The following is a 24007-nucleotide window of genomic DNA, read 5'->3' on the forward strand; positions in this document are numbered from 1 at the left end:
GGAAGAGAGTTGGGATGAGGGGAAGGATGAGTCCTGTTTAAGACATTCTCAGCTTGTTTCTAAAACTGACCAGATTCTGCATGTTTATGCTTAGAAACGAATGGACAAGTCAAAACATGAGTTTCGGAACCACGTCATAGCATGCATCTTTGGAGATGCCCAGTCAACACTGATAGGGCTTCGGAATTTTGTAATGCCCTTGAGAGCTAGCAGCTATATGCGGCAGGAGCTGAAGGATATTGTGTTCATTGGGTCCCTCGAATACCTGAAGAGAGAATGGCTATTTCTCCGAAATTTTCCCCAAATATACATTCTATCTGTAAGTATCACATACAAGATAGTGATTATTTATTATGATGATAAAACTAATGGCACTAGCATTAATAATAATAAAACAATGGCTTGTAGCTATATAGTGCTTACTAGTATCAAAAACATTTCTATGCATTTTATATATATTAACTTTAACTCATTTAATCCTCACAAGAATCTGATGGGGTAGATTTTAAAGGTGTTGACCTTTGGACATGGAGAGAGTAGGTAACCTGTCCAAATGAACATGAAGATAAGTAGCAGAACGAATATCTAAACCTAGCCATTGCGGGTCCTGAGTTCATGCCCAGGAGCTTATACATTTTATGTTTATAATCATATTTTATGGTCTTTATATAAATAAATATATAAATAAGAGTTTCTCCACTTTTCTGAGTCTTATTCTGACTTAATGTCTGTAGTTAAACTAGCAAGCCTTTGTGCTCTATCTTGTCTTTTCTGAAAATACATCATTTATGGAAAACATAATGTCACAGGGTCCTCGATAGATGTATAAGAAGGAGGAATTAGGTTTCCACTTCTGAGAAATGGATCCATTATGAATATGTGGCATTTTGGTTGTAATTGTATTTGCTCTGAACCTTTATAAGCCCGTGTGCCATTGTGTGCCACTCTTTCCCTGTATTAAAAAAAAAGTATGTGCAGTATGAAATGCCCCCAAAGCATGTAATTTCTTTCATGAAATAATGGCTGGCAATATGTAACATAGTTCAAATTTCAAAAATGGTTCTCTGAAGGAACAAATTTCATTTGCTTTTTAAAAAGCCATCATAAAGTACTCTGCGCTAGACCCTTACTTTAGACCATAGAAAGGAAGCTGGGAAAAGGAGCAGAAATCTCTCGATCAAGCTAGTGTTAGGAATTACCAGTATTAAAGTCTAAACTACCTGAAGGCAGGACCAGATCTAATCCTATTTCTCCACCAAATTGGAAAAGAAGAAACCACCACTATGTTAGCTAATTCAGAGAATATAGGAAAGACCAACTGCAAGCGAAATTGTGAGGATGCAAAATTTGCCTTTAGATCCATAAATTCCTCATTCTCTGGATGTTTTTTGTTACCCCTGCTATTATCCCTATTTTGCTTCCTCCACTTAAATCATCTGAATGGATGTACGCTTCTCCCTCTTTACCCTCCTTTGGCTCATCCAGACTTGCTGTTAGGAAAGAGTCTATGAAATTTATCCACAGTAAGATATTAATGATTAATGATCAGTGATCAATGAAGCTAAGTATGTTCAGATATCAGGTACTTAGTCTTAAAACCAAGTCAGTGGGGGCTGGAGAGGCTTTCACTCAAAAATCCCTCTATCTGAGAAGTCCCTCCTCTACTGGGTTTTCTCTTATTAGGGATCTGCACTTTTTCCTGAAGACCTCCATGCAGCCAACATAGAGGAATGTTCCATGTGTGCTGTTTTATCCTCCTCATCCAAGGCATCAAGCAACCCGGCTTTGGTAGACACAGAGACCATCATGGCTACCCTCAACATTGGATCACTGAGGATTAGCTGCTCTTCCCAGACACCTGAAGAATCACGTAAGAACAATTCCCTGATAGGAGGAGGCTAGAGAGAATGGAATAAGAAAAGAGAATTAACTCCTCTCTGAAGTACTCTGATCATGAGGAGAAGGAAAATTGGGTCAGATATCCTTGAAGGCCCCTCCCAACTCTGAGAATTCTGTAATAGATGTAACAGTTAAGTCCTTGGGAATCCTAAGTCAAATGAAAGCTATTTCTACCTTCTAAGTGGAATGCATGTAACACTGTTTACCCATCTTAAGAAAAATCACTGAATTTTAAGGATGTTTTTGTTATTGATTTATTATTAGTTAAGAGAGAAATTGGCATATTATTATAATTAATAATATTTAGTAGTAGTACTATCAGTCTTCATTAGATCTTAGAGATGTCCCATTACTATTCATAGTTTTATGTTTCAGAGAATGAGGTATAATTCTCTTTTATTCCGTTATGATGTTTTCAAATTATGAATTTTAGAAGATTATTTCTAAGTTCTCTTCCAACTTCTATATTCTAAAAATGTCATATTGAAGCTTCAGATTGGAAAGAGATTATGAGAAGCAGGAGCTACTCAGGATGGGAATCAAGTCTTTTCCTCCTTTGTAGTCCTCTTAGTGCCTAGGGCAGTTATGGTCACTTAGATGTTTACCACATACTTAATGAATTGAAGCAAATGAGCCAGTACCTGGACTTCCCATACATTTCACCATATCCAAGTTCATTTCATTATACCAAGTGTTTGAGGTTAATTCCCATACATTTGTAGAGTTCCCATATATTTAACCATATCCAAGTATTTGAGGTAAATGATCAATAAAAACTGTAGTTTCCCTTTTGCCCCAAATAGAGAAAGGCTTATCTATTAATCTGTTTCTAAAATTGACTACTAGACACCCAACCTAACATGAAAGTACTATTACTGAAGAATTTTCTGTATCTAAAACAGATTTTCAAGTCAAAAAATAAAAGTAGATCATGGTTGGGGTCCCCTTGACCCAGCCCATTTCCCTCAAGGATGTTAATTCTTGTATCAGTATCAAGAACTCAGTCTTCTGGCCATGCATCTGCTGAGCACAGCTATTCTGTGCATGGAACTTGGAGCAGTCAGACATTACAGACATGGCAAGGCTTTTGTGATTATGGTTGTGGATAAAAATGTTCAGAATCAAATTAGGAAACTAAAAGAATGCTCTCTGACTCCTAGAGCACTATTGCTAGGTAGAAAAATAGAAGATTCTTATAAGGGAAGGGGGAAGAAATGTGTGGGAAATATCAGAAAGGGAGACAGAACGTAAAGACTGCTAACTCTGGGAAACGAACTAGGGGTGGTAGAAGGGGAGGAGGGCGGGGGGTGGGAGTGAATGGGTGACGGGCACTGGGGGTTATTCTGTATGTTAGTAAATTGAACACCAATAAAAAATAAATTAAAAAAAAGAAAAATAGAAGATTCTTATGCCAAAGGACTAAATAAATAATCTAACCTAATCTTTGGTAGGTGAACTGAACCACCTATTTGAGACACCCTCACTAAGCATCAAAAGCTGACTCGGCATTCAGAGTTTCAGGATGTTTTGCAAAGCAGACTAGTAACCAAGCACTTTATGAATATCAAAGTATTCCAGACTAAGCCATATCACTGCTAAGAAAATCTAAAAATGCTGTTGTATTGTGCACATAAATCTTCAGCCTTGCAATTAGAATCACTCAAATTTACACAAGATCTGTGTGTGGTACATGTGAGAGTAATTGTGTGTGTGTGTGTGTGTGTGTGTACACCATGCTTACAATTCTCTGTGATTAGACAGAGAGGAAGTATTCACTTAATAGGCAATATCATCAATATACAAGTGAAATAAGTCAATTGGAAAAGGACAACCATCATATGGTTTCACTCATATGTGGAATATAAGAAATAGTGAAGGGTGGGACACCTAGGTGGCTCAGTGGTTGAGCGTCTGCCTTCAGTTCAGGGAATGATCCTGGGGTCCAGGATCGAATCCCACAGCGAGCTCCCTGCAAGGAACCTGCTTCTCCCTCTGCCTATGCCTCTGCCTCTTCTGTGTCTCTCATGAATAGATAAATAAAATCTTAAAAAAAAAGAAATAGTGATAGGGATAATAAGGGAAAGGAGGGGAACTGAGTAAGAAAAATTAGAGAGGGAGACAAACCATGAGAGATTCCTAACTCTGGGAAACAAAGTGTTGCAGAAGGGGAGGTGGGTGGGAGGATGGGGTAACTGGGTGACTGGCACTGAAGAGGGCACTTGATGGGATAAGCACTGGATATTATACTATATGTTGGCAAATTGAATTTAAATAAAAAATGTAATAAAAAATTCTATATGATACATAGCACCAGGCATTGTACTAGCAACAAGTAGCTGTTCAATAATTATATGTTATTATTAAAAAAATGAAAATGCCCATGTAACCTAAGTCTGGGATGAACTGACACTGACTGACCATCTAGTTAATCATCTGAGTGACTTGTCTTCCTATTATTAGCTTTATTTAAGTCTCACATATTATATAGGCTAGAAAGATAGAAACCTGTGAATATAATTCTGATTTTCTTTATATCTAGTGATTTTCATCCTTTCACTTATTCATTAATTCAACAAAATTATATTGATTTTGTATGATGCACCATGTACTCTGTTACAGGCTGGAAGGTTGCCCTCAAAGGAGAAAGACGAATTGGTAGAAGGAGGTAAAGGAGAGGGGGAGAAAGGTTTTGAAAGGAGGCAGAAGAAAATGAAGGACTATCAAAGTATTTCAATCATTATGAAGTATAAGTAGGTGCTTTCCCCAAAGATAAAAGGGAAAGTTTAAAGAAAAATGTATTGTGCAGGTTTGGTACCATTTCTTTTATGGATGTCATCATACCCATTTGTGTAACCAGGAAATGTAGATCCAGTCAAGCTCTACTGTGCCACCTAATGAAGGTCATTGCGTCTACTTATCTTGTGCCATAGCCTCAGTAAAGTTACAAGATGAGCACTTATGAAGAGCAAAGTATCATTACTCAGAAATTTTATCAATCACTCTGGCATTATAGGAATCTACCTGGAGTTTATATATAGAAATTCCAAATCCTCAGAGAGGCCTGTTTGGTTCTCTTAACCATTCTTCCCATTTCATGTTAATACTGCTCTTGCACCATCCTTAAAATGTGGAAATGGGAATACACATATCCAAGAATTGTCAGTATAAAGGACTGGGAAATTCTGCTAGGAGCCAGAGAACATCTTGCATGCTGGGCACCGGCATCAGACTAGCCAATGGGCAGTTCACTTTCCCTTCCTCTAGGACACTGGTTTTCAACCAGGGGCAGTTTTGCCCCCAGAGGCCATCTGACAAAGTCTGGAGACAGTTTTGGTTGTCACAACTTGAGGGCATACTATTGGCAGCTAATGAGTAGAGGCCAGAGATGCTGGTAGACATCCTACAATGCACAGGACAGTCCCACAGGTTTAAAACAAACAAACAAACAAACAAACAAACAAACCTTTTGGCCAAAAATGTCAATAGTATCAAGATCAGAAACATTGCCCTAGAATATCTGATGAGACTTTTGTGGGATCAGTGGGCTTTCCCACATTTCGCAGTCATGATAAATTTACATACAAAGGCCATCATGGACCACCAAGGCATCAAGGGATGTTAGGGGTTGGGGACAGCAGAATGAGGACTCTCTGAAAGATCAGTAACAATGCCATCCCTCTGGACATTTCCATGGGAAACTTTAGGGTTTCCAGTGATGCTCTAATTGCTGCCCTGTCGCATCACAAGGAGAACAGGTTGGCAAACCTAGGTACTGAACTAAATAATCTGTGGCATAATCTAAACATATAACGGTAATTAAGTCTGACAACTTAATATGCTACTGAAATTTAAATGTACAGTAGTAATCTACAATTAAGCAATCTTTTGTAATAGCACCCTGCCAGACTGGAATATTTCAGGTATAATACTGTGTACTATTAGGCAGCAAAAATATTGACACTAGTAAAATATACCCAGGCTATGATCTGACACATATTCAAATTAACTATTGCTCTACAATACAAGATAGAATTAAGGCAGAAATTCCATTGTTGTCCTTCAGCTGGTGTCCAAAGCATTTATTTCAACTGATATGCATATTTTTGCACCCAAGAAGAACATGTGATATCAAAGTATCTGTCTCTATATACTAAATTCACAGATTTGATATGACTGTAGTAAAATTCTGATATCTCTATAGTTTCTACTGTCATAGCAGCCAGAGGGATCTTTTAAAAATGTTTTGTAATGTCATTTCCCTACTTTAAATTCTATGTGACCTGTGACAGTTATAGGAAAATCACATAGCATCTTTCAGGCCAGTAGGGTGTTTGAATATTCTCCTACTTAGTCCTGTTTATACTGGCTTTTTCCTTCTTTGGATTTCTTATCCTATCCCCTCTGCCTGGGTGGCTTTTCAACCCTCAGGACTCCATTCCAACATCAGAGAGGCCTCTTTTCAGACTCTATCTAAAGTCACCTTTCCTCACCAATCACTGGTCCCTAAAAGTTAGTTTTCCACACTACTTGTCACTATCTGGAAATATTTTATATTCGTAGCATGTAGAATGTCATTGGAGCAGGGACTCTTTACAGTCCTAACATGGAATAGACTCTCTTTAAAATATTGGCAGAGGAAGAAGAAGGAAAGCTACAGAGAGCAGAGAAAGCATCTTACACAGTTCTGAGAATAAAGGAAATCTTAGTTCCGCCAATCTTTCTGCATTATGGAAATCCCAGAGACTTTTTTTAAGGGAAAAAAGTTTGAATGTATTCAGATCTCATTATAAATAAGATTTACCAATGAGTTAGAATATCTGATCTCTAACCATGATGTAAGCCTTCCACTTACATAGCTGTGTGAGCAAAGTTAGCCCTCTCATCTTCCACTTTCCCACCTGAAGCTGGAGGGTTTGCTAAATTCCTAAGGCCCTTGCCAGTTCTAGCTATAAACCAGATAGGTTGGGAACTTCCTGTGGAGTTTCACCCTCAATCTACCTTGGAGCATGACTCAGAATTTTAGCAGTTCACAGAAATATATTCAGCTCTACTCTGCATTAACAAGAAGTGCCTCTTTTACTGAAAGTCTCAGGGAGATGGAGGAGCTGGTAAATATTGTAGTATGCAGTATTCCCTCTGAAAAAAATTTCCCTCTGGGTTGTTTCTCTTCTCCTGTCCCTGTCTCAGTGGGACAGGTTGCCTATCAGCCTGTCTTACCACCATGCTCATCTCCGTTCGCTCCCCATCTCATTCCCACCCGTCCTGTGTGCCTGGTGCCGTAAACAGCAGACCCTCTTCAAAGGCAGCAGGGAATTTTAATTATAAATAGAATTTTTACCTTTCACAGTAGTGTGTCCCTGTTATATAGCATTCTCAGGAAGGTTCAAGAAAGGCAACCAACAGTTTTAAAGCATCACATCTGATGAGAACATTGTATGTGTGTTTCTTTTTTAAGTAGATGCCAGTTCCCCATTTCTCTCTTCCCTTTTCATTCTTTATATTTTTTTTGGCTTAGAGACCAAAACTCTGGTGTTTCTCCCAGTTTTGAATTTGTCCATAATTCCCTACATGGTAAAACTGTGTGTCAGGCTGGAGCTGTGCATCATTGTCTGGTGGATGGAGTCGAGACTCACAGAGGAAAGTGAAGAGCCTCACATTCTCAAGCCCGAGGGAAATCTGTCTGTAAACTGAAAGCAAAGCTCAGAGGTTCCAAGTGACACCCTGCCCATCTTTAAGGAACTCCCAAAGCATTGGGGATTGAAGCAAGCCAACTAGGGATGGGAGGCAGCCAGGTCTAACGAAGAAGAAAGAAGATGTGAACAGTACCCAGAGAGCATCCCAAAGAACCCTAAAGCACTAGGGGCCAGAAACTAGCTACGGTGTCTCCAAAAGCACTGGTTGAGGAGCACCACCTATTTATTCATGGTTTCCTGAAAGTTCTCCAAGCAAATGGATGTGGATTTGGGCACAGCTTGCCTGAGCCATCACCCAACACTACCATTCCACAGAGAAGAATCATATTTTACTTATGTGGTCAATAAGCAACCACTGGGTGAGCTTTGCCTTTTTTGTAATTCACTTGAAGTGCCATTTAAAACACAAAAATCACTTCGCAAAAGGAGATGCTAAGGAGGCCCCAATTGTTTCCCCTAAATATAGGGAAAGAAACGGGTTTGGACATAAGAATAACTTTGTTAAGATAAAGCTCCAGGTTACATGGTGTGCTTCTATGTCATTGCCAAGTTTTCTAAGATACTTTGTTTGCATTTATCAATCTCTTTTCATCTCTGTTGTCTGTGTCCACAGAAGGGACTTCAGAGACCTTCAGATTTCCTGGGAAATCCAAATACCGAAGAATCCCCATCCTCACTGAACTGAGTAAGTTGAGTTTCAAGGACAAAATGCAAAGGAGAAATTGTTGTTATCCATAATCGATGTTCCAGATTTCCTTTTAGAATCTACAGTCAAAGAACTGAGGAACTAGAGAGGGAACCAGAGAAGCATTAAGTATTTGACTGGACATCACATTGGGCTTTTATCTAACTGGTGACATCATCAAGCAGAGCCTGTTATATCTGGGTATCAGGGTGCAGGAATAGTATCTACCTTCTCCTCCTGTTCAGTTATCAGGAGAGGGAGACCAGCAACTGGCTCAGCCTTGTTTGGAGGAAATCTTCTATGAGACAGGCCCTGGGTATGAGGACTGCTAGGAAGGATCTCCCTATACTCATTTACCTACTAATCATGGGTCTCTAAACCAAGCAGGTCCTTTCCTGTACTAATACCAAGACTGGGATTAGGGAGACACAAATGAGGCACTCAGGATGCAGATGTTAAGGAGGCACCCACCCCTGGGGTCCTTAAACTTTATGTTCCAGATATCTCCCTTATGTCATCTTAATCCTGGCTCTGAGTGGTGCTCTTCTAAAATGGAAATACCCCATGCAGAAATACCAGAATAAGCTGTTACCTCTCACCAACACCATATGGAAAATGCACATGTATGAGACTTTCCTAGATGTGAGGAGCTCTGGGAGTAGAAGAAAGGCTGGGGAAGGCAGGGAAGGTGTCTGTGTGCATTTGGGGATATGTTTGGGAGGCAATAGGGGACACCAGGATTTAATACTGACAATAATTGTTAAGAAAAAGGGAAGATAGGAAAAAGAGGAATCTTTTACACAGATTAGAACCTGAGACAGCCATTTTTACTTGTATCTTTTTTTTTTCTGTCCTTTTAATCATGTTTAAGCCAAGGTGTATATACACTAAGGACATTGATTAGAAGACTATGATGTAAGTTGGAGTGCTTAGGAGGGGAACGGCCAGCTTCTCACTAGCTCCAAAGTACATCTGGTCACTCTCCAGGGACTTAGAGCTTTGTTCAAGTAACGACTTGCTGGCACCAGGCAACCCTTGTCAAATTAGTCTAACAAATCACCTGCCAGCTCATGCAGCTTTTGTTCTTTGGCTGGCTGGAAAGGGTCACAATGACATGAGAGCTGCAAGTCTGAACTCTAGCACTTTAGTACAGAATGTACAGTGGCCTGCAGGAAAATGTCTAGGAAAGTGGAGGCCAATATTTTAAGATGACACAGTAAGATTTGGACAAGGGCTCTTGGGTGCTGAGGGTTGGCAATGCAAGGAGAAAAAAAATATATGTGCATAAAAAATGTGGGTTGATATGGTCATGTATTATTGCTCATCTTTTATAAAAACATGGAGTGACTTAAAGAATTAGGAAAAATTAGGAAAAATCCAGTCTTAGTTAGGAATGTATTCTGCATCACGCTCAGTAGATTTGGTTTGATCTATAATAGGACTGTCAAGAACTGTGAAGGATGTAAGTAAGATCTTATGCTACTTGTAAACCAGTAAGTTAACCTGCCACATTTTCATGGATATTGGCAGAATACACAAGACCACTCCATCAGAGATTAAAAAAGCAGTTTATTACTCAAAGCAATGGCCATAGCCAGAGTATCATCAATTTTGTGCTGCTTGCTCAAGTCCAGTTCCCACAGGATGACATGAAAAAGGCCAAATGATACCTGTACCCACCATGGATTGCTTTAGAGGAGAGGAACCCCAGGCTTCAGGAACCAGAAGCTTTTATAATGGGCAGTAAGCATGATTCCCTTTGCTCTGGTGAGAGATATTATCTCTATCTTCCAATACTATTTTCAATTTAACCATTTTTGAAACAATAATCTTGGAACAAAGGCAATCAGTGCTTCTATTTGTATTTGCAACAATGACCAATTCCATTCCCTTCAGAGGCTTCTTCCAGGGATCTGAGTTGCAATCTGGGATAAGTAAAGATGTGCTAATGGTTAATTTGACTACTGATACATGGGCCCCAGTTCAGAGGATTCTCTAAGCCCTGCTACTTAAAGTGTAGTCGAAGAGTCAGCAGCATCAATAGTATCTGGAAGCTTCTTGGGTACCTAGAATCCCATTCTTACCTGTAGACCCAGTTAATCAAAATCTGTGTTATAACAAGATCCCTGGGTGATTCGTATACACATTAAGCTTTTGAGAGGTACTGCTTTAACTCATTCTGGACCCAGACAACTCTAAAAACCTAAGTAAATACCGAGGTATCTATGGCATGGTATTATGAAAAATGTCTGTAACTGAGGTGATCATACGTTCCTATTTATGCCTGTTTCCCCAGTGCAGTTATTTTTTAAAAAGATTTTATTTATTTTTTCATAGGAGACACAGAAAGAGGCAGAGACATAGGCAGAGGGAGAAGCAGGCTCCCTGCAGGGAGCCCGCTGCAGGACTCGATCCCTGGACCGGGATCACACCCTGAGCCCAAGGCAGACGCTCAACTACTGAGCCACCCAGGCCTCCCTGTCAGTGCAGTTATTGAGAGTACACCTTTTTACTTCCAAAAGTGCCCTGGTCTGAGAGATAAATTATACAAAGGTGACACTGGGGACACTTATTTGGAGGAGATGGGCTTGAAGGTATACCCTTGATTATGAAGGTAGCCAAGAAGGATACATGTCTTTAGGGGAGGAAGATACTTGGAAATAAAAAATATAGATGATAGATAGATAGATAGACAGACTAAAGTAAGGGCAGATCCCACATTGACCCCAGAATAGACATCAAATTCTTTGATCAGTGATCACCCCTTGGCCTGCCTTGTATGGCACTCCTGTATTCTTAAGCTTGTCTGCCTGCCTTTCTTTTTTTTCCATTTTTGCCTTACAGAAAATCCTTCCAATATCCACTATATTGAACAGCTGAGTGGACTGGATGAATCCTTCGCAGGAACAAGCCTGCATCTTAGCACGTCCTTTTCCACAGGCACTGTCTTTTCTGGCAGCTTCTTGGATTCCCTCCTGGCCACAGTAAGTGCAGCTAAGTGCAGCTTGCAGAAGGGAGAAAGGATGGTTCAGTCTTAGGAAAATGATGAGAATGCCTCACAATTTGGAGTTCTCTTTGATTTTTCTGAAAAAGCTTATTCACATACATTATTCCATCTCTCTCTCTTTTTTTTTTATACAACTACTTGGCAAGGGAAGCCAAATTTTCACATTTTCAAGATTAAAAACATGTCTGGCCCTTAGGACCAGAACACTTGGTACCAGGAGGAATAAGCGCATAAAAAGCAGGATGCCTACCTTTCAGCTTCAAGTGCATCTAGGCAGATCAAGCTCTGGTTCAGAGCTTAGGAGACACTGCTTTCTCTTCTCTCTAAAATATCCCCATCAGCTTATGCAGAAATCAGACACAGGGGGACACAGGGACCAAGGAGAAGCCTTGGTAGTATGAGCTTTATTCAGAGCTAGGTCAGCTCTCCCTCCAAGTTGCCCCCGCTCCTGGGATGTGTTTTCGACTTCATGGTTGCATTTCAGCTCTCAGCTCCTCTTTAGCCTCTCAGTGGATCCCTTGCTTCGACTACAGTATTTCTGTAAGTGGAATTAATTTACCATGTGATCACATACTCCGTGCAGGGCACACTGTTCTAACTGCTGGGAGCACAGCAGTGATGAAACAGACCAAAGTCTGTGCCCATGTGGAGCTCGAGCTCATGGAGATTAACAGAAACACGATAAATAAGGAACACATGTGGTGTGTCAGATAGCTATAAGGCTAAGGCAATAGGAGATGAGAAATATAGGGGTTAGGAAAGGAGCTGGAAGTTTCAATAGTGTGGCTGGAGAAGGAAGGCAGCACTGATGTGGTGACATGTGAGTCCAGCTTTGGAGGAAAAGAAAGCACACACCATTTTGATCTTTTTTTTTTTTTATAAAGATTTTATTTATGAGAGAGAGAGAGAGAGAGGCAGAGACACAGGCAGAGGGAGAAGCAGGCTCCATCCAGGGATCCCGACATGGGACTCGATCCCGGGTCTCCAGGATCACACCCCGGGCTGAAGGTGGCGCTAAATCACTGGGCCACCGGGGCTGCCCATCATTTTGATCTTTGAGGAAGAAACACTCCAGGCACAGGGAAGAAGGGAAAAGGCAGTGAGGTGCAAGAGCCCTTGGTATGTTCAAGGAGTTGAATCAAAACACAAAATCTGTATGTAGCCATTTGTACGTGGGTGCAAGAACTCCTGCAAAGGAAATGCTTGTTACCTACCACCTCCCAGACTCCTTTTCCCCAGATTTTCCAAGGGAAGGGCTGCAGAGGGGCTGAATATCAGCCTACAGATGCACAGGGCTCTGAACACAGTTTGATTACCTTGCAGTCTTCTGTAATTCTATGGGGAAGGGGCATCATTCCTGAACTGTGTGGTCACCTCAAAGGCACAGTTTGCACTTTTAGGGGAGCATGGCTGGGGCACATGCACTGCCCTCATGGCATCAGTGCCACTGATCCTGAGGGGATTATGTCACCTTGGGTTCTGTTTTCCTAAGCTTTGGGGGCAGGGGGAGATCTCATAAATCCTATCAAGCTCTCAGAGAGATAAAACTATGTCAGTGATGGTTCAACATTAAACAAGTTGGTAGATGATGAATTTCCTAAAGGGTGAGGCAGCATTTGGCCTTGACTGAGCTGGGAGTCAAGTCAGGTGACTTTTCTGGTAAGGTGGCTCTAACAAGGAAAGGGTTTTATCACTGTCTGTCATTGATATGTCAGTTACTTTCCAATAATTAATGACTAAAGCATCAGGCAGGAGGTGATTTTGGATGAACTGGACCTGTCTGCAGGATACATTTTAAATGGGGTTAAGGTCCCAGTTCTCTTCAGAGATCCCTAGATGGTAGGCAGCTTTGTGCCTTAAATTGAACTGGAGCCTTAATTAAACTCCACTGGTCCACAGAGGTAGAATAAAGCCATGAACTCCATTTACAACTAGTGGGAAGAGCTAGATGGGCAGAAAAGGGCAAAAAGAGTAGAAATAAAAACAGATAAACACGTAACATCAGCCTCCATAGGAAGCTCAAACTTGAGATCCAGCAGCCTCCCTCCACTTGCCGTCAGTCCTGTGACCACACTGAGGAGTACCTCTGCCTTCCAGGCTGCCTTCAGATATTGTGATGGTGGGCTTCTCAGTGGGAGAGGACAGTCTAGTCCTCCTGGAGAAGGAAATAAACTGGGTAAAAAACTCAGGAGTCTTTTCTGAGGCCCCACAGTGAAGACTGTGAGAGAGAGAAAATCCACACACTATGTCTGACACAAGGGAGAGTCACATGAGGTCACAAACCACACTGGACCACCAGTTTGCCGATAAGGGTTCCTGGTAAATGCCAAGTTTAGGACTAGCACTTGGTGAACAGAACACAGGGTGAGAGGAGCAATGGAGCTTCAGGGCAAGCCTTTCTATCAAGGGGGCTGGCTTGGGTCTTACCCCTCTGCATATCTACCTAGTGGCCTTCTGCCTAAGCTCTTGAATCCTTAATGATGCATGGCACATTACATTACATGAACACACTTTTCTACTATTTAGAGCTCCAGCCCCAAATCTCTAGCCATGAAGAGCTGAACTAGACCTTTGCAAATAATCAGGTCATACTACTCACTTTTGTTTCCCTTGCATCTATGTCTGCTGCTACTGGGTCCACTTGGCTTTCTAAGGGTGGGGGTGACTTCCCATTGTCCAACCACATAGAAAGAAGGAGCCCACGGGTCAAGTCTGGGCTTCCAATTCTATCCTCTACAGTCTTCTAGTACCATTTGATCTTGGCTGGCCTTCTGATCTTGTGTCTGGTCTCATGGAAATGATAGCAGTAGCCTCAGAGAAGAAGAGACCATTTATCCTCTGGCACTAAAAACATCTGGGAGCCAACACTGTGGTGGTGGCTGCAGAATATGTTCATTAACACTCCAGTTTATTCTCCATACATGTGGGAGCATCTTCTTGCTGAGAAGTGGGGGAGAAAGGCAAAGAACTCAGGCTCCCCTTAAAGTTAGGATGGCCGTTCTGGCCTCCATGGTCATCACTCCCTCTAACACATTCCCAAGACAGAGATCACTAATGATCACAGTTTTCTGCCTCCAGATCACACCTACAGATCTTTCCCAACACAGACCTCAAGGTAACTTCTTCCGATAAGTTTTGCTGTTGGAATAATATTAATAATCAGAACAATAGCTGCGGCAGGAATAGTAATAAGACCTCTGAAGCACTTACTCTGGGCCAAGATCTTTGCTACAAAACCTTGTTTAATTCTTCTTCCAGCCCAATTAGGAGAATACAATTATAAGCCTCATTTTACAGATCAAGAATCTGAAGCTAAGGGGGACAAATCAAGTGCCAATGTCACAGCACTTACAGATGATGAGCTAGTTTTTGAACCCCACTTTCTATGATTACAGAGTCAGACCTCGTTGTTACAGTCCTTTGTCCTTCCAGACATCTCTTTCTGTGATTATGTGTGTCCTTCCAGTGCACTGATTTTCAAGTTTTGCTTAAAGGAATCTGCCTCCCAGGGTGTTCAGGAGCTGCTGAGCAGACAAGCAGGGAGGAGGGACTCACCCACCCCATCATGCCCCCACCACCACCTGCACTCTTCCCCCCAGTCAGAACTATGTGTGGCTTCTGCCTAGGATTTGATGTGAAGGAAGATTCCTGTTAAGGAGATTTGGAAAACCACTACCTGTAAGTTAGAATACATGGCCAACAGAGAGGGAGGCATGAAATAAGAAGACCAGAATCCTGTCCTCTCTTTTGAGACAGATTTCCAGTTCCCAGTCAAGAGTCCTATATGACAGGAGTCCACCATCCCTCCCCATTTTGCATGTGCCTTTTGTCCCATAATTCTCCTCTCCAAAGAACACCTTCTAGATGGTTCTTCCAATCTGCTGCCAAGCTCAATGCACCAAGAGATCTGTTCCCCATTGCTGCATGGTCAGAGGTTAGAATTCTAGTTATTTTTTCCTGATGCCCATACTACAACAGAAGTGCAAGGAGGAATATAGATGCATTTGGAACAGACCCCCCTCAGAAAAAAAGGAGGCTAACACCTCAGCTGAGTCAGAAACAAGATGAGATCACCAGTCTTGACTCTGACTTCTCCACCTTTTTCTCCATTCCCCCTTAATAAATATCAGAAAGGGAGACCGAACATGAGAGACTCCTAACTCTGGGAAACAAACTAGGGGTGGTGGAAGGGGGGTGGGTGGGGGTGGGGGTGACTGGGTGACAGACACTGAGGGGGGCACTTGATGGAATGGGCACTGGGTGTTACTCTATATGTTGGCAAATTGAACAATAAAAAAATAAATTTATATTAAAAAAATATAAAGGATTGAATGTGCAAGTCCCAAGGATAGAACAAAGCCTGAATATTACGCTATTAACCCATCACTGCTTTTACTGAAATTTTGCTTTGGATTTCATGTAGGTTTTCATTCTATGCCCTGATATACCTGTAATTTTTTTTTTCAAGATAAAATAATACTGTTTCCCTCCAAATCTGATACAGCTGACACCAGGGCTCCAAATAGCCTCTGGTACACTGCTGTGAACTCCTGCCCCAGATCTATAAAGTATAATTCAGATTCACTTTTAATCCTCTATCAGCTTAATGTTATAAAAAAAAATAGGGAGAGACACTCAGATCCATAAGCAGGATTCCTGTACAGCTTTATAACAATAGAACTTCAGAACCAGACATGAACTTAGGGAAGTTTCCTTACTTGTAGGGAAATTGAGGCTCGCAGAAGTTACATGACTCCCTTAAGGTCACTCAGCTGGTTAGTTGCAGTTTTCCTATCATGTAGCCTCATTCTCAGTTAGAAGCATTTCTCAATGAATGTTTGGTTTTAGGGTCTTTTGAGATTAGATTTCAGAATAAAGAGCAGCAAGTAGCTAGGATGTTAGTATCTACATTATTAAGTAATATTGTAAGTTGTAAGAGAGACCTCTGTCTTCATTGTAGCTAAAAGTTATAACACCATGGGCTGCAACATTTTCTAACACTGGAAGTCCAAATTCTAGTAAATATGATTATATTAGAAACACTATCCAAGGGGATCCTGGGTGGCTCAGCGGTTTAGTGCCTGCCTTTGGCCCAGGGCATGATCTTGGATTCCTGGGATCGAGTCCCACATTCGGCTCCCTGCATGGAGCCTGCTTCTCCCTCTGCCTGTGTCTCTGCCTCTCTCTCTCTAAATCTGTCTCTCATGAATAAATAAATAAAATATTTTAAAAAAAGAAACACTATCCAAGTTTAAAGGTCTTAAACTATTTGAAGCACATTTCAACTTTTGCATTTTCATGAGAAAGAAAAAAGAAAGAAGGAAAGGAGGAAAGATAGGAGGAGGAAGGGAAGGAAAGAGGGAAGGAGGTATGAAAAAAGAAAGATACCAATACCTTAGAACCCTGAATTATAAGAATACTAGATGAGCTCATGGAATAAGGGGAACATAAATCCCTTTATTTTTCCCAATATAGAATTGCAATCCTTTTGATGTCAAAACTGAAAAAATGATATATTCAAAGACTAAGCTTCTCTCAGTTAAATATGTAAAGTACATGTTTCCCTAGAGCCCTTGACACCAAGATAACCTGAAAATTTGTACCTTTTCTTTAATCAGTGGAGAATTATTCTAACAGCATTATGTTTGATCACTCTACATCATGGCCACTTGTTCTTAAACGGATTGTGGCTCAACCTGGATTTATATCCTCTGTTCATGCCTGGATTTCAGGGAGCTGATTCTGTAAGCACCCTTCTGGGTGGTAGCAAAATGGAACAAAGAAGAAATGGGAGAAGTCAGGGGAACCCTTCAGTCAGGACATTAGGGAGGAGAAGGCATTTGAAGTCATCTTTTAATCTAAAAACTATTTTAAAACATTTTACTTTTATTCTCTCTTAATTCATATAGTTTATATTTAATTTCCTACACCCTCTTATCCCAGTGGCTTTTACATTTTACTAACATTATTTATTTCTTAAAAATCAACTGCCAGTTGCTGTCTATATTCTTATAGCTTTTGAATACCTGTCTTGTTTCATGCACTTTGAGGACATGAATGCTAAGTAGATAAAGTGTGTCCTCCAAAAGACCATATCATTTACAGAAGTGTTTCCCAGATGGTGATCTGAGCACCAACCAGTGACAGAACCACCAGAGGTAGCCTTTAAATTTCTGATTCCCACTCCTGTCCATACATTCTGATCCCGTAGATCTTGGATCCCAGAAATCTACACTCACAAATATCCTTCCAGGTGATCCCGATATGTAAGAACCACTGTTGAAGGGAACAGAGTTCAGTAATGTATGTGGTATATCTCATCTCCTTCTATAAACAAGGCTCAAAGATGATATTATCACATCAATGTTAAAAGTTATACAACTGTTTCTGAGAAAGAACACATGAATTGTCCAAAGGTGTTCAGCTAAGACATGCCAGTCCAAGATTCAAAGTCAGGTGTGTTTCAGACAAACTACTAACTATAAAATATAGAAGGATGAAATGGAACAAAAGCCAGTGGCTTTTGTGGGATCACAAAGACAGGGAAACTTCTTTCTGATGAGGAGACCAGCTTAACATTTGCCAGCCAGAGAGTTTGATGAATGATCAGTCAGATGTTCCAAAGCAAGGCATAAAGGAATAAATATGTAGCTTGAGCAATAGATAGACTATAGTGTGCACTGGAGGACACCATTCATGGAGGAGATGAGCCTGGGGTACATCGGGGTATGACATCGCAGGTTTGAGGAGCTGGACGGCATGATTTGATTTGTGTCCTAGAGAATCTCTCTGGAAACATTTTGAACAAGGATTGTTAGTAAGAAGAAAAATAAGACAGGAAGACTAGTAAACAGGACCCTATCATAATTCGGTCTGCATAAGACAAGTCCCGGAATTTTAGAGAAAGTAAATAGCAAAATTTCTATGACAGTAACAATTAAGGTCCTTCCTACTATTTTTAATAAAAACAAAAGTATTGATTTTTGTATAGGTAATATATAAACATATAAATTTTCATGTCAACTAGAGTAAAAATCTAATTTAGATTAAAAAAGGTAGAACATTTAAAACACTGTGTATTCAATAGTTTTGGGAAAATCTAATGGGTAACATATTACAGCGCTATTTACATGTATGCCGATATCTATTTTACACTATATGTAGTAGGAATCCTTTAGGAAAGTAGTTCAAGAACATAGCTAGGGTTATTCAGACTCCAAGTAGTTTCAAAATAAGAAATTGTTGCACATGTCTTCCTTTGGTTTCATTTTGATGCCAGAGATTCCAAAATTCCATTAATTTATTCAACATCTACCATTTGTGTAGTATACAAGAGCTATGGGAGATCTAAATAATAATAAGGCTCAAGTAAATACCTGTCCCCAAGTAAGTCACAATTAAAAAGAATATAAGTAGATTTGCACTCAGAAGATTCAGTTATTGATGACAGTAATAATGTCAAAGTGGCCTAAGGAAACATCAATAGAAGTCTCATTAAATACACAGTTTTAAATATATGGTGATGATTATTAAGGCATCTGTGGCCAAACATACTCCTTTGGTTATTTTTGGAAGAGAAGACATCCTTGGTGTTAGCATCATTACCCATTTTCTTCTTCTGCCACAGTGTAAACTCTGAGGGAGCAAGAAACGAGTAAGTGTTATTTTCTCTGTACTTTGCCTAACCCAGTGCCCTACCTGAATGGAGACATTTTAGTTGATTTTAATAATAATGAGAGACCCTGTTTTGCCTCACTGGATCCATTTCAAAGAGCAATGCTCCCCAAGTGTCTAAGACAATATACCTCCACAGTTTCTGTGCTGGCTCCTCTGACTTTTCACATGTTTGCCCTTGCTTTCCAGGCCTTCTACAATTATCATGTCCTGGAATTACTTCAGATGCTGGTGACAGGAGGGATAAGTTCTCAGCTGGAACAACATTTGGATAAGAGTATCTGTGGGATGGTCCAGAGCTACAGTTCAGTTTTGTCTGGAAGAATGCGGTGTAAGCTGGGACTTCTGTCCTTGGACCAAACAATTTTGTCAGACATTAAAGTGAGTCTACTCCTGTCATAATAGGGGTTCCCACTTCCTTACCACTTTGGGTTTCTGAAAATGATTCAGGCTGTTTGGGTTCCAAATGGTCCATAGCATGGAAATAACAGCAAAAACTAATACAATCTTGTATTCACAGAGTATTTTATAATTTAAAGTGCATTTTCACATGTTCTATTTATTTTTTACAATAATTCCAGGAGGTAGATAAGGCAGCTATTATTATCCTTATCTTCTAAATAAAAAAAAAATTGAAGTCTGCAGGAAGCATCTGAGAGGTCTAACAACTTTGCACCTTAGCGAGGATATTAATAATAATTGTAATAGCTAATATTTACTGGAGCACTTTCCCTGTACCTGTCTGCTTAGTTGTTGTTTAGTTAATCTGTCTAAAGATTTACTTGGTAGGGCATTGTTTATTAATTGCACTGAACAGATCAAGAAACCAAGACTCGGAGAAACAAGGATTTACCTAAAACCACATTGTCTCCCACTGGAAAAGCAGAGGACCCTCCAAGGCAGTCTGACCCAGGCTCGGCTCACTCTTCCTATACACCTGAGCTGATAAAGAAATCTGATGATGTCAGCTGAAATGAGGCAGAAGAGTTCTGTGTTTGGGTCTAAGATTCTGATCGGGCTGGCCAGTGGAAAATGCTTGAATTTTCTTAGCCCACTGAGCTGGTGAGCAGTAGATTACGGCAAGGGGAAAAGATGTGCCATAATTATGGAGCAACCAATGGGGCATCTGAGTGTTTGGGAATCACAGTAAAGTCCAGCCTGGGGATGAGTAATGTACTGATTGGTGTCTTTTAGTTTAGCTTTGATTAAAATTACATTTAGTGCTCTACCAGTTGTCAGGGGCAGGGCATTGTAAGGAAATATTTTTTGTTTGTTGAGAGGACATCAGCAGAGCTCCCTTCACATGGAGCAGCCCTTTCCAGGTCTTGCACCTGGTATGTCTTAATAGATACTGCCAAAAAGGGAGAACCCCTGTACATCTGAATTCCAGGTGCAAAGTTCCCGTAGCATAGTCTGGTCCTTTGCATATCTGTGGTCCTGGGCTCTTCACCCACGATTACCTTATGAGTGATTATAAGTCCAGGACAACTGCCACTGGCAGCTTCTTGTCAGTATCAGTATCTTCTCTTTCCTTTCTCCACTTATTTTCTGTCCCCACATTATTCTTTACCCTAAGGAATCATAATGAAACAAACTGTTCTTATGTGACTTCATTTGCTGCTGCTTTAACCCTGTTGTCTGCTACTCATGCTGCTTTTGTTGACTATAGCCAGAGAGCAGTGTCAAGAGGACTGGGATTGCAAGCTGTTGTAGAGTAGGATAAAAAGATTACTCTCTGGAGGTCATTTAACATCTCAACCCATTGTATAGCTGGAAAACTGAATTTCCCAACCTGTTACTCATCATTACTTCTTAATGGCTACCAAATAGCAGTAGTAATAAAAACTAGCACAACAACATCCTATACCATGCCCACAAGATACTCTTGAAAGACCACAGTGATAAAAATAATCACTGGGATTAGATGCTCAAAACGTATCATAAACCTAATTTCCTACTTGACACTGCCACTATAAAAGATAACAGGAAACGGCTTTTGGGTCTTCCAAATTTTTGCTGCAAGGAACGACAATAACTTTCCAGTAAATACTTGTTATTGCTTAAATTGAAGTACCAACAGACACATGTTTTTCTCTTTCCTCCCCAGCCAAGAAAGACATTTGGGCAAGTGTTCTGTGGCTCATTAGATAATTTTGGAATCCTGTGCCTTGGCTTATACCGCATGATAGATGAAGAGGAGAACAAGCCAGAACAAAAAAGGGGAGTATGCTAGCTTGGAAAGTGCTACCCATCTATCCAAGCATAAGAGCCAAAGCTGCTTTATTCAATGTGAAAGAGAAGTACAAAGCTCAAGGTCCGTAGTTACAAAAAAGGGTCTGGGGGAAGTAGACAGTTATGTAGGAAGAAGGAAGCATGTGTGTAACTTAACATGAATGAACCGGTGATCCAATTAATATTGACCGTATAAGGAGAATGACGTCCATGTACCCAGTGAAAAATGAAATGTAAACTCAGATTACCCCTCATCCATGTCTATGTAACTTTTTAAAGTTGAAAGCCACTGTCCACATTGGAAAGATTTACTTATTTCTGCTAGAGTCATTGGGTAAATGTTTATTGACTGCCTCATCTCTAGCCCACTGTGATCTCTCTATATAAGTTATGGGTGCGACATGTTCAGATTTCAGTTGAAAGTCAGAGCAATCTGACCACAATGTAGGAGAACATAAAGAAAGTGTATGGGGGGGAGTAGGAGGGGGAAGAAAAGGGTGCAGTCTACAGACAACACAATAATGTAGGTCCAAAGTAAGATCCTCACAATGGGAATGGACAGGATTCAGTATAAGAAGGAGAAATTAAAAACAGTAGAGAAGAAGAAGATTGAAGGAAACGTGTTCTCCTTTCTAAGGGGAAAGAAACCAAGTTACTCAAAGTGGGGTAGTCTTAAATGGAAAGACTTTTCTACTCATCAGAAGGAAAAGAATGGGTGCCAAGGCAAACATAGCCATAGGTGAGGGCTGTGCTAATAGGAATTTGTATATAACACCAGGATTTCTCTATGAAGTATAGGCATAGCCATTGCTGGGAGAAAAGATGGAGGAAGTATCACAGGGAATTGAAAAGGAAATCAAAGTGTATTAGCTCCTGAGAGGAAATGGAAGAAGGGTTTATGGAAGCAACACCAGACTTTAAAGGAAAAAGTGTTGAAAATCGTGATGCGGTTAAAGAGTAGATGTACTCAGAGTTCAGGAATCAAAGGGGAAAGAATGATGGGAAGTTGCAGCCAGAGAATGATTTATGGAAGCATAGAATTTTAGTGGCAGGGCATATCAAGAAATGATAACACCTAGTATATGACTAGGAAAGTGGTTTGGAGGTAAGATCAATGGGAAGTGGCAATGTGCTGGCTGTTGGAATTGTAACCCACATAAACACTGCATGCACATAAGCTGATAGTGGCACTGGAATTTGAAAGAAAAAGTGTCCCAAATGCCAGAAGCAAATAAGCTTGGAGATCTGTAGATGACACCGGTGAATCGAGAGGGAGGGTGATGCAGCTATAGAGCATTAATCACAAAGACGTTGGGGGAGCAGTGATATTCTAGAAGCAGTACTAGGAAGCATAAATGATGCTTGTTTCTCTGTCTCTCTCTCTTCCTGAACTCCATTCCTTTGCTCCAACACCTCTGGAAAACCCATTGAGCTCAGTATTTGGGACAACGTGCATCCCATATTTCAGAGGACCTCCAGGAAGGAAATGATATTTCTATTTCAAAGAGAATGTGTGACTATAGTAGGTTTTGCTTAAACAATTATAGACATTGTAGGGGACTCAGTAGGAAAGATAAAGGGGAGAAAATTCAGTAAAAGGAGGTCTGAGGTGCCCTGAGTTGGATGTTCGGGAAAGAAGAGGTGACCACTTGGGGTAGCGATGAAGAAATACAGGTTGAAAGACATGAAAGGTTATTCTGCCTCAGTGTGCTGACATGAATGCTGGTGGTTAATTAATTAACTCACATTTACTGAGGATTTGCTATATGCCTGATGCAGTACTAAGGTATCCTGCTTCCCTGCGAAGACTTTTTATGCAAGTCCAGGCTCTGGGAGTTCTTTTTTTTTTTTTTTTAATTTATTTTTTATTGGTGTTCAATTTACTAACATACAGAATAACCCCCAGTGCCCTCACCCATTCACTCCCACCCCCCGCCCTCCTCCCCTTCTACCACCCCTAGTTCATTTCCCAGAGTTAGCAGTCTTTACGTTCTGTCTCCCTTTCTGATATTTCCCACACATTTCTTCTCCCTTCCCTTATATTCCCTTTCACTATTATTTATATTCCCCAAATGAATGAGAACATATAATGTTTGTCCTTCTCCGACTGACTTACTTCACTCAGCATAATACCCTCCAGTTCCATCCACGTTGAAGCAAATGGTGGGTATTTGTCATTTCTAATAGCTGAGTAATATTCCATTGTATACATAAACCACATCTTTATCCATTCATCTTTCGATGGACACCGAGGCTCCTTCCACAGTTTGGCTATTGTGGACATTGCTGCTATAAACATCGGGGTGCAGGTGTCCCGGCGTTTCATTGCATTTGTATCTTTGGGGTAAATCCCCAACAGTGCAATTGCTGGGTCGTAGGGCAGGTCTATTTTTAACTCTTTGAGGAACCTCCACACAGTTTTCCAGAGTGGCTGCACCAGTTCACATTCCCACCAACAGTGTATGTGGGTTCCCTTTTCTCCGCATCCTCTCCAACATTTGTTGTTTCCTGCCTTGTTAATTTTCCCCATTCTCACTGGTGTCAGGTGGTATCTCATTGTGGTTTTGATTTGTATTTCCCTGATGGCAAGTGATGCAGAGCATTTTCTCATGTGCGTGTTGGCCATGTCTATGTCTTCCTCTGTGAGATTTCTGTTCATGTCTTTTGCCCATTTCATGATTGGATTGTTTGTTTCTTTGGTGTTGAGTTTAATAAGTTCTTTATAGATCTTGGAAACTAGCCCTTTATCTGATATGTCATTTGCAAATATCTTCTCCCATTCTGTAGGTTGTCTTTGAGTTTTGTTGACTGTATCCT

At 40.6% G+C, this 24007-nt stretch overlaps 1 protein-coding gene across 6 annotated transcripts in view; it reads left to right on the forward strand.

Moving 5' to 3' along the window:
* The window catches only part of KCNU1 (potassium calcium-activated channel subfamily U member 1), a 146541-nt gene that overhangs the window by 118094 nt on the left and 4440 nt on the right, over positions 1-24007 (forward strand). For 5 of the 6 annotated variants that reach the window (XM_077849126.1, XM_077849124.1, XM_077849125.1 and 2 more), the window contains 6 exons: positions 95-319; positions 1684-1870; positions 8206-8277; positions 11122-11261; positions 19148-19339; positions 21066-21176. In XM_077849126.1, the coding sequence (XP_077705252.1) occupies positions 95-319; positions 1684-1870; positions 8206-8277; positions 11122-11261; positions 19148-19339; positions 21066-21176 (927 nt within the window). Of the gene's footprint in view, positions 1-94; positions 320-1683; positions 1871-8205; positions 8278-11121; positions 11262-19147; positions 19340-21065; positions 21273-24007 lie in introns of all 6 variants that reach the window. The other variant, XR_013352962.1, reaches the window with a different exon arrangement.

Source organism: Canis aureus, chromosome 15 (genome assembly GCF_053574225.1).
Source record: "Canis aureus isolate CA01 chromosome 15, VMU_Caureus_v.1.0, whole genome shotgun sequence".
NCBI classification, from domain to species: Eukaryota; Metazoa; Chordata; class Mammalia; order Carnivora; family Canidae; genus Canis; species Canis aureus.